The sequence below is a fragment of the Rhinoderma darwinii genome, chromosome 13, assembly GCF_050947455.1.
Source record: "Rhinoderma darwinii isolate aRhiDar2 chromosome 13, aRhiDar2.hap1, whole genome shotgun sequence".
NCBI classification, from domain to species: Eukaryota; Metazoa; Chordata; class Amphibia; order Anura; family Rhinodermatidae; genus Rhinoderma; species Rhinoderma darwinii.
The window spans coordinates 62,536,410-62,548,860 of NC_134699.1; the positions used below are offsets into that span (position 1 = coordinate 62,536,410).

At 42.5% G+C, this 12,451-nt stretch overlaps 1 protein-coding gene across 1 annotated transcript in view; it reads right to left on the minus strand.

Annotated features, from left to right (window-relative positions):
- Positions 1-12,451, minus strand: part of LOC142665540 (uncharacterized) — a 79,630-nt gene that overhangs the window by 32,923 nt on the left and 34,256 nt on the right. Inside the window, exons 3-5 of the mRNA XM_075845247.1 lie at positions 7,911-8,153; positions 7,017-7,277; positions 2,609-2,697 (exon numbers count right to left, since the gene is read on the minus strand). Coding sequence (XP_075701362.1) covers positions 2,609-2,697; positions 7,017-7,277; positions 7,911-8,153 — 593 coding nt within the window. The remainder of the gene's footprint in view (positions 1-2,608; positions 2,698-7,016; positions 7,278-7,910; positions 8,154-12,451) is intronic.

Here is a 12,451-nt window from a genome sequence, read left to right on the forward strand (position 1 = left end):
TGTAGTCTGAAGTGGATCTGGCACTGATTCATAAATACTCTGCAGGTACTTGTGTCTCCGTCATAGCGAGGAGGTAGCAGAAAGAAGCACAGGGGATCGGCACTGATACTGTCAGGAAGTGTAGCAGGAGGAACAGCAGAAATGGGTGCGGTAATGACTGTGGTTGGATCAACCAGCCGATCAGCAATGGCCTTCACCGACAGGAGGAGTTAGTCTTGCCGTGACTCAAGGTCTTGCATCTCTGCCAGCATGGCTTGGGTCGTTAAGGTCTCAGGTTGACCAGCGGGGTCCATGGCCTGAGCATACTGTCACGGTCTGTGGGTATGTGGACCCACAAGGCCGCACCACCATAGTGGGGAGGCAGCTGGCCAAACAACAAAGCACCCCAGCAATACAAAGTCCCGCATTAGGGTGCCTGAATAGTCCAGACAGTGGCCTCGGCTCTGGTACGGATGGAGGTGGGTGCAGCAGGTTACGCCAGACGTGGCGGATGACAGCAGGTGCCGCAGGTTGCGCCAGACGTGGCGGGTCACACTGGACGTGGTAGATGACACAGGAAGTGGCAAACGACAGCAGGTGCAATAGACACGACTACAACACTAGTAGGCACAGGAACAAGAACACAGCACGGGATACAGGAACAGGTAACAACTGGAATGGGAAAACACTAAGTGACCATTTGCAAGACTCACATGGGATACACTGCTCAGGCAAGGATCAGGGCCCTTCTTATAGTCCAGGAAATCATGGGTAGTTGATGATGATGATTGTTCACATGTGCGCGCGCTGGCCCTTTAAGACACAGCGGACCGGAGCGGAAGTGAGCGCTAGCATCTCCTAGGAAGGTGATGCGAGCCAGCGCTCACTGATCGATGGCTACGAGCGTCGGGAGGTGAGTAACTGGCCGCTAAATAGTGGTTTATTAATAACATCCCTTGTGTCTAGCGTAATACTAATAATAATCCTGGAGTGACGCGAGTTATTAATAACATCCCATGTGTCTAGTGTAATACTAATACTAATGCTGGCGTGAAGTGGATTATTATTAACATCCCTGGTGTCTAGTGTAATAATAATAATAATCCTGGAGTGTAGTGGGTTATTAATAACATCCCTAGTGTCTAGTGTTATACTAATAATATTCCTGGAGTGTAGTGTGTTATTAATAACACCCCTAGTGTCTAGTGTTATACTAATAATATTCCTGGAGTGTAGTGTGTTATTAATAACATCCCTGGTGTCTAGTGTAATACTAAAAATCTTCCTTGAGTGTAGTGGGTTATTAATAACATCCCTGGTGTCTAGTGTAATAATAATAATATTCCTGGAGTGTAGCTGGTTATTATTAATAACATCCCTGGTGTCTAGTGTAATACTAATAATATTCCTGGAGTGTAGTGGGTTATTAATAACATCCCTGGTGTCTAGTGTAATACTAATAATATTCCTGGAGTGTAGTGGGTTATTAATAACATCCCTGGTGTCTAGTGTAATACTAATAATAATAATCCTGGAGTGTAGTGGGTTAGTAATAACATCCCTGCTGTCTAGTGTAATACTAATAATATTCCTGGAGTGTAGTGGGTTATTAATTACTTCCCTGGTGTCTAGTGTAATACTAATAATATTCCTGGGGAGTAGTGGCTTATTAATAACATCCCTGCTGTCTAGTGTAATACTAATAATATTCCTGGAGTGTAGTGGGTTATTAATGACATCCCTGGTGTCTAGTGTAATACTAATAATATTCCTGGAGTGTAGTGGGTTATTAATAACATCCCTGGTGTCTAGTGTAATACTAATAATAATAATCCTGGAGTGTAGTGGGTTAGTAATAACATACCTGCTGTCTAGTGTAATACTAATAATATTCCTGGAGTGTAGTGGGTTATTAATTACTTCCCTGGTGTCTAGTGTAATACTAATAATATTCCTGGGGAGTAGTGGGTTATTAATAACATCCCTGATGTCTAGTGTAATACTAATAATATTCCTGGAGTGTAGTGGGTTATTAATAACATCCCTGGTGTCTAGTGTAATACTAATAAGATTTCTGGAGTGTATTGGGTTATTAATAACATCCCTGGTGTCTAGTGTAATACTAATAATATTCCTGGAGTGTAGTGGGTTATTAATAGCATCCCTGGTGTCTAGTGTTATACTAATAATATTCCTGGAGTGTAGTGGGTTATTAATTACATCCCTGGTGTTTAGTGTTATACCAATAATATTCCTGGAGTGTAGTGGGTTATTAATAACATCCCTGGTGTCTAGTGTAATACTAATAATATACCTGGAGTGTAGTGGGTTATTAATAACATCCCTGGTGTCTAGTGTAATACTAATAATATACCAGGTGTCTAGTGGGTAATAATAACTTTCCTGAAATACGCTGACTTAGTCTTCCACCAGTCTATGGTCTAGTCTTATACTGTGTACTATGTGCCGTCCCCTCAATAGGATCCGGGTGAAACCTTAAACCAGTTCCTATAGTCTGAGATTCTGCCGACATTATATGTTACAACAGTAAATGGAAGGGGCACAGCGGGTGATGTCACACGTGTCTATCCCTCCACCCCCTTCTGAATTAACAACACATTTACATTACCACAAGAGTGTTGATGATGATGATAATGATGATGATGATGCTACTGATGATGGCGCTACAGACAACCGTGTAACGAGTATTCCTTGACACTGAAAAGAAGATATTTCTACATTGTTACATCAGGATTAAAGTGCAAGGGAACAATAAAGTTGAACATTAACCCTTCATCTTGCTGATTTTTAGTTACATTCTATTCTGGTTCATGGTACTCATAGACATCAGATGACGTGGTCACATCCAGATGATTTGACCAGCACTAGGGGGCGATCTTCATGTCTATGAGCACCTTCAAATGACCCCTTTAAATCTGATCTGAGGTGAGTTTTTGGCTATTCTTTCCGACAAGTTAGGGTCAGTTCACACTGAGGTTTTCAGCGCTGATTTTGCCCAAAAAATTTCCAAAATCGCCCCCGTTGATTTCAATGGGATGCAGAGGCGCTTTTTCTCTAGGCGACTTTTAGCCGTTTACGGGGAAAAAAAGGCTGCATATCCTTTCTTGCCGTGGTCTCCACCTCTGACCACCTATTGAAATCAATGAGAGGCAGGAAAAAAAACAGCGACGCTTGTTGGCAAGCATTTTTCCAATCGTTTTTTGCCTGCGTTCCTTGCATTAACTTCAATGGCCATGGGTGAAAAATGGCGTGAGAAAATGTGGATAAAAAAAAACAAAGGTAGTTTAAAATCCTGCCTCAAAATTCCTGAAGGAATTCTGAGGCAGATTTTTTCTGCCTGCAAAAAACTCAGTGTCAGTTCACACTGAGTTTTTTTGCACGTTTGAGGCGGAAACCGCGTCGGAAAACGTGCCATAAAACTGCCAAAAATGCCTCCCATCGATTTCAATGGGAGGCGGAGGCGTTTTTTTTTTCCCACGAGCGGAAAAACCATCTCGCGGGAAAAAGAAGCGACATGCCCTGTCTTCAGGCGTCTATGTCTCTGACCTTCCATTGACATCAATGGGAGGCAGAGAAAGCGCATTTCGCTGCATTTTTGTCCATCGGCGCTCAATGGCCGTAAGCGAAAAACGCATCGAAAAACGGCATACAAGCAGATCAAAACCTGATTTTCTGGCTACAAAAAACTTTGTGTGAACCCGGTCTAAGGCTACATTCACACAACAAATGTCCATTAAAAACTGATCAGCTGTCAGCATCTCACGGACATTTTGCATCAGTGTCTCTAAATTTTCATCCTTTTCCAGTCCGTCTGTCCCTTTTTAATGGCCGTTTGACATCAGGTTTTCATAGCCGTTCAAAAAACTGATGAATTTCATTGGTCAGTCTTTTTTTGTCCCATTCCCCTGAAATCACCCAGAAGAAGGTCACATGTTCACCTAGACACTATTTACAGCCTCCCTGTATATGATGCCAGACACCTCCCTGTATATGATGCCAGTCACCTTCCTGTATATGATGTCACACAGTCTCCCTGTATATGATGCCACACACCTCCCTGTATATGATGCCAGTCACCTTCCTGTATATGATGCCAGTCACCTTCCTGTATATGATGTCACACAGCCTCCCTGTATATGATGCCACACACCTCCCTGTATATGATGCCACACAGCCCTGCTGTATATGACGCCACACACCTCCGCGGCAGAAGACCATGAAGAGGACAAGGCGAGGAGGCAAACATCGTAGAGGACGTGAATCGGACCATGGCGACGAGGTCTCAGGTATGAGCCCCACGACACAATCCTTATGTAATGGCAGGGGGTAGGGAGACGGACAAGTGAGCCCTAATCTACCCGCCACTCTGTCCCTGCCTACTTGCAACGACCCGCCCTAGGCGACGGGGTACAACTGGGCGGCGGTCCCTGCGCTCAGTAAGTGCACGACAAACACGACAAACATACAAGGAACACAAGCAAGGAAAAAGGGCCGTTGCCCACGGCAACACCGTGAGCAACCAGAGTGGTGAACGAGCCGAGTCAAGCCAGGAGTGTGCGAGGTACAAAACGAAAAGCAGAAGAGTAGTCGGTAAGCCAGGGTCGGTATGGAGCAGGATCAAAAATAGCAGGAGCTGTAGCTGGGCCAGGAACCACAAGGAAAGAAACAAAAGCAATAACAAGCACCGAGGGACAGGAAGTGCAGGCTTAAATAGACCGAGGGCGGGAGCTAGCTGAGTCTGGCCAGGTTACGATAGGCTCTCCCACTCCTAAGCCTGCCAGCCTGAATGGTGGAAGCAGGAGTCAGTCTCAGGGATGTATTCTCAGGTGCTGACTGATTAGTTCTGGGAGTTAACCCCGCTGTGCCTGGCAGATCCTTTACACCTTAGTTGTGAATATCTCATCTAAATCCCTGGGCCCGGCACAACTACTCCTCCTACAGAGAGGCTTGTCGTTCTGCCCCACATATAGATACGATCTGTTCCAGCTTGACATGGATCTGAATCGTTTCTATAGGTCCTTGCGCCTCCGGGTCTTTTTCTCCAATAAGGAGGAGACCCGAAAAAAGGACCACAACCTCAGTGACCCCGATGGTCACTTCTAAAGACTTGGGACTAAGGAACAAGAACTTGTTCTCACCTCCCAAGAACTCTCCTCCCCTCGACTTTCATCAAATTGGTACACAGGGATGTGTACCGATTCAGCCATGATTTTGGCCTAGGCTACTACAAGTGCCAAGCCAATTTCAGCAGAGTAGACAGACAAGCTCTCTCCTCACTGGTGGATGACAAAGACCTGGTCATCAAACCAGCGGACAAAGGAGGAGCGTTGGTGATTATGGACAAATCCCTTTATGTGGAGGAAATCCATAGACAATTGGGGGAGAGAACGGTGTATCAACCGACTCATCAGGACTCCATACATAAGATAGCCACTAGAATTAGGGTTACTATAGAGAAGCACATACTAGCGGGCACAATTGATCAGGATATAGCCAGTTACCTAACCAACCAACACCCGATCACACCAGTATTTTACACACTACCAAAAATTCATAAAAGACTCGAGAACCCTCCAGGACGCCCCATAGTAGCCGCCACAGACTCTATACTGTCCCCACTAGCCATATTTATGGAAAAACTTCTAACCCCCTTGATAAAAAAACACGGTCATTTCTTCTAGGCACCAGCGCCTTTTTGACAGCCATACATATGCTGAATGAGATCCCACCTGATACTCTTTTAGTCACCTTTGATGTATGCAGTCTATACACATCCATACAACACAACTGCAGTACATGAGATTTTGACAAGATCAGGTAAAGACCCTAAAATAATTGATCTCTGTACGGATCTACTCACCCTGATACGCAAGCGTGAGAATTACTTCCTTTTTGAGGACACCTACTACGTACAGAAACAGGGCACGGCTATGGGCTCTAATGTTGCACCACCATATGCCAACAGCTATATGGCCAGTTTTGAAGAACACTTCATCTACCCCCATACTGACTTTCAACAACATATAATCATGTGGAAAAGATATATCGATGTAATTTTCTGTCTCTGGCACGGCCCACTTGATAAATTAGTGGAGTTTACTAACTACCTCAATAATGTTTGGCCTGAATTACAATTCACCATGACTCATGACACTACATCCATTAGTTTTCTTGACACACGGGTCATAAAAAATGAGGCTGGTAAGCTCACTACCGATCTACACATTAAGGAAACTGATAGGAATGGCAAACTCCATTACACCAGCTGCCACCCCCAATCTATAATAAATTCTATACCCAAATTTCAGTACAATCGGGTACAAAGGATTGTGGATGATGAGCAAACCAGATCCCAAAGAATGGATGAAATTACCCTAAAATTTAGGAACAGAGGCTATCCTGTTGACACATTGATTAAGGCAAGGGAAAACACTTCGGTCAGGACCAACAAAGAAAACAAACGTATTCAGTTTTTTACACACTTACCACGCCTGCTCACCAAAAATATACCACATAATAAGGAGACATTGGCCCTTACTCAAAGAAGCGTACCCCCAGATCGATGAATTAAAAAATCCATTCTTACCATGCACAAAAAAACAACAAAATCTTAGGAATAAATTAGTCAAGGCAGACATAGGCTCTACCAAAAAATTACAACGCCAAACGTTCCTGAGTACTCCCAAAAAAGGTACCTTCCCATGCCGATCCTGTATGCAATGTTCCCAAATCATCAAAGGGGACAAGATACAGCACCCACAAACTGGTCAAGGTATAGCCATTCATGACTTCTTCACATGTAACACCAATTATGTGGAGTATTTGATAAAATGCCCGTGTGCTTTGGGTTATGTAGGTGAGACTACACAGTGCGTTAAAGACCAGATCAGTCAGCATAAGTTTAATATTAGATGCAGTAAGACTCTACTCCCCATCCCATTTTATTATTCTTCCTTACTGTCTCTATACCAAATGTTTTTGATCTTACAGTATGTCGTCTATGTACCGTATCTCACCTTTTATTGTAGTAATTTTCGTACTGTTCGCTTGGGTTTCTCCACAAGTCACATCATTGCCACGGCAAGAGTATGGACCCTCGTCACCTGGCGTTATGCCTTGTAAAGTTAAACTAAGATTCAATATATTTCCCTTAAAGTTAATGCGATTTATGTAATTATTATTGATCCAGATAAATGCAAATTTTTTAGTTCTGTTGTAGATACTTTTTTTTGAGCTGTTTTCAGTAGGGGAACAGTGCTTGTCTTCATTAGATACGTCTGTGAATTAAATAAACCAACCAATAAATACGTAGAAATTGCAATGTTTTTGTAAATTTTGTTACAATACAAAATACACAGAAAACCGCCATATATTTTCATGAATGCCATGTAATGTTTTATTTTAAATAAGGCTTCAAGCACACGAACGTGCACGTGAATTGCCGACCCATTCATTGCTATGGCATTCATTGCTATGGTCCGTGCACTGGCCGGGAGCCTGGACCTGTCTTATTACGGTCCAGGCTCATTGAAATCAATGTGTGCATGATCCGTGATTTGCGGGCAGCCTGCGGATGACACTTCGTGGCCGTCAGTGACGCAATCACGGGCCATGCACACAGCTACGGTCGTGTGCATGAGGCCTAAGGATGTGACAGCCATTTACAAGCAGTTTATAATACTCTGACATGCTTGTAGCCAACACTAGAGGGAGATTATGATCTTACTGCATGAACCTAACAATAGAACAGTATGCAGCAAGCTCCCCCAAGGGGTGGCTGCAGGTAGCCAAAATTTTATCTATATGACTATGCGGGGGATAAAGAGCTCAGTTTTAGGGAAAAAATTAGTTGCTAATATCCTCCCAAACACACTCCTACATCAATAGAGAAACACAGTATTTTTGCTTACCTGTATTATTGATTGTACAAGTAGATTTCTCACATTGAAGGTTTTCAAATGTCCCAGAAAATGACACTAAATTGTTTTTAGCATTGTCAAAAAAGCACAGCTGCATAATTTTATCCTGGTATTTAATCAATGAGAGCACTCTTATGTCAACTTGAGGCTTAACATAACAGAAAAATGTGCCAGAGGCTCCTTGATAAAGGTCCAGTCTATCTGGTTTTTGACTCATAAAGTCACAGCCCTCACCTGAAATAAATAGATATAATTAATAATACCGTCACGAGTGACTGAATAATACTGACATACAGTGACTGACTGATACTGCTATACAATGACTAATAAAACCACATAGTGAGTTATATATTAACCTGACAGGCTTGAAATAAATAGATATAATTTGTCATACTACCACGAAGTGATTGATTTATACCGCGATTGACTTATACTGCCATTCACAAAAAAACTGTGGACAGCATCCAAAACCAAGGCAATAGTATGTGTGTTGCAGGTCTAAAGAGGACTCCATCCATCTGGTCTTTATGTAGTAAAAGCAAAATAAGGAAAGGTTCTGGACATCACTTGTGAGAAAAACAATCATTTTAATCCAGAACGTGCAACATTTTCAGCATTTTTTAAAGTTTTTTTAATTTTGCTCTAATACCACCACACAGTGACTAAATAATAGCGCCATACAGTGACTGATTTATACTGCCACACAGTGACTAATAATAGCGCCATACAGTGACTGATTTATACTGCCACACAGTGACTAATAGCACCACACGGTGACTAAATAATACCGCAATACAGTGATGGACTTATACCGCGACACAATGATTAATACCACCCCACGGTGACTAAATAATACCGCAATACAGTAACAGATTTATACCGCGATACACTGACTAATACAGACACCCAGTGACTACATAATACCACCATACAATGACTGCTTTATACCACCACACAGTGAGTTACATATTCACATGACAGGCCTGAAATAAATAGACATTGATTGGAAAATCCAATAAATCCGGAGTTCCTCATTATAATTACTCTGTATGGAGTTTGTCTTCCTACCACTAGATGGTGCAGTTGTAGTATGGTTAATCAGCATTGTGAGAAACTAGACATGGACCGCACAATCCACAGTATATACGTTGATCTGAGCCTCTAGGCATAATTTAGAAACATGAACATGAGGTTCTTTGTAAACATTTTGATCAAACTGTATAAGCCCACTTGCCACTTCACGGCGACCTCTTTAAAGTGGGTCCCTACTCTAGCGGTTGCAGCACCGCATGGCGGCTACCGCCACCGCAGCACCGCTCCTGCAGAGGTAGCAACCCAGGGGCCCAAAAGCACCCATGTCTTCAGACCGTGCCAAGCCTCCTTGGCTCTGGGCCACGTCCCCCCACAAGTGCAGCACTACAACAACAGACACCACCATACAGCACCACAACATGTGAACAGATGGAATGAGCTCACCTTGCCATGCGCCCCCAGTGGCCAACTGAGAGCACAAGCAAGAGCAGGAACACTTATGAGGTCATTCTGGAATTAAAATCAGCTAGGTATTTTTTCAAATGCGTGGAGTGCTGGTACCAAGTAAAACAAAGGAAATGAGGAGGATAGACTATACAATATCAGCATTGTGAGAAACTAGACATGGACCGCACAATCCACAGTATATACGTTGATCTGAGCCGCTAGGTGCTGCGGTGGCGGGGGCCGCCATGCGGTGCTGCAACCGCTAGAGTAGGGACCCACTTTAAAGAGGTCGCCGTGAAGTGGCAAGTGGGCTTATACAGTTTGATCAAAATGTTTACAAAGAACCTCATGTTCATGTTTCTAAATTATGCCTAGCGGCTCAGATCAACGTATATACTGTGGATTGTGCGGTCCATGTCTAGTTTCTCACAATGCTGATGTAGTATGGTTAATGCTCAGGGTACACTATACTTGAAAACACATGGGAGTTCATCAAGCAGTGTCAAATGTAATCTTAATGTTCTTGCATGCATTGATATATGCTAAAATTACTGTTTGTGCAAATAAAAATATACACTTTTCTTTTTTGCCTTAACAATAGCACTGACCGTATACAGTACTCCTGCTGTTTGCACTGGATGTTTTCCCTTGCATTAGGGAATGAATGTCATTGTTCACCACCACCAGGGGGCACTCAATACATGTCTAAGGCACCTAATCAACAAGTAATAAGACTTGCCTTTTTTGGGGATTTTCCTGTTTCATAAACTACAATAGGAGAATTGATCGATCTAATACACACGTAAATTATGTCAGTAATGTATCCATATGGCCAGCCAATATCACACTCAAACTACATAGCTCTTAAAATTGGGCCTATAAATCTTGTATAACTGCATAGTAAAGCAGTAAAAAAATCACAAAAGGATATTACATGGAGAGAATAAAGTGATTGAAAATACCACCTTACAGCGACTGAATAATATCACCATACAGACTTATGCTACTTGCACACGACCATTTGAATCGTGTCCTATAAAAACCGGATCCGTAAAACACGGACGGTCATTTTCACATCACCATAAACTTGAATAGGTAAGGTCAAGCCTCTAACTTGGAGAGGAATAACAGGACTTCTCTGAGTTATGTGAACCATAACCATTAATGTGTGCTATCCGTTAGAAAAAAAAAAAGCTCACTGCCGAAAAACAACGGTCATGTGCATATAACATAAATCATACCACCATACGACTGAAAATACCACCATACAGTGACTAAATAATACCTCATACAGTGAGAAAATAATACCCCCTATAAAGTGGCTGAACAAAACCCCCATACAGTGATGAATGAATAAATAAATGAATAATAAATAAGTGAATAACTAAATAATACCACCATACAGTGACTGAATAATACCACCATACAATTAATGAATAGCACCATACAGTGACTGAATAATACCACCATACAGTGACTGAATAATACCACCATACAGTGACTGAATAATACCTCCATACACTGACTAAATAATACCTCCATAGACTGACTGAATAATACCTCCATACAATGGATGAATAATACCACCATACAGTGACTGAATAAAACCACCATACACTGACTGAATAATACCACCACACACTGACTGAATAATACCTCCATACAATGAATGAATAATACCACCATACAGTGACTGAATAAAACCACCATAAGGTGACTGAATAATACCCTCATACACTGACTGAATAATACCTCCATACACTGACTGAATAATACCTCCATACACTGACTGAATAATACCTCCATACACTGACTGAATAATACCTCCATACAGTGAATGAATAATACCACCATGCAGTGACTGAATAATACCACCATACAGTGACTGAATAATGCCACCATACAGTGACTGAATACCACCATAAAGTGACTGAATAATACCTCCATACAATGTGTAAAGGATCTGCCAGACACAGCTTCTGTGTCGACGCCCGTGGTTAGTCATTCTGCACCTGCTCCTAAGTCTGCGAGAGTGACACGATCTTCTACCAGTCAGGCTGGGAGGCTGAGGAGTGGGAGAGCCTATCACAGCCAGGCCAGACGGAGCTAGCTCCCGCCCCCTGTCTATTTATACCTGCATTTCCTGCTCCTCCTTTGCCTGTGATTCTTTCCTGTTTCCTGGCTCTGCTGCTCCTGCTATGATTATTGACCTTGCTTCATTTTTGACCCTGGCTTTACTGACTACGCTCCTGCTCTGCGATTTGTACCTCGTGCACTCCTGGTTTGACTCGGCTCGTTCACTACTCTTGTTGCTCACTGTGTTGCCGTGGGCAACTGCCCCATTTCCCTTAGCTTCTGTGTACCCTTGTCTGTTTGTCTGTCGTGCACTTATTTATCGTAGGGACCGTCGCCCAGTTGTACGCCATCGCCTAGGACGGGCCATTGCAAGTAGGCAGGGACTGAGTGGCGGGTAGATTAGGGCTCACATGTCTGTCTCCCTACCCCGTCATTACACAATGAATGAATAATACCACCATACAGTGACTGAATAAAACCACCATACAGTGACTGAATAATACCCTCATACACTGACTGAATAATACCACCAAACACTGACTGACTAATACCTCCATACACTGACTGTATAATACCTCCATACAGTGAATGAATAATACCACCATACAGTAACTAAAGAATAATACCACCATACATTGACTGAATAATACCACCATACAGTGACTGAATACCACCATACAGTGACTGGTAATACCACCATAGGGTGATTGAATACAACCATACGTTAACTAAATAAAACCACCATACAATGACTGAATAATACCACCATACAGTGACTGAATAATACCACCATATAATGACGAATAATACCACCAAACAGTGACTGAATCATACCTCCATACAGTGACTGAATAACACCACCATACAGTGACTGAATAACACCACCATACAGTGACTGAATAAGACCACCGTATAGTTACTGAATAATACCACCATACAGTGACTGAATAATACCACCATACAGTGACTAAATAATA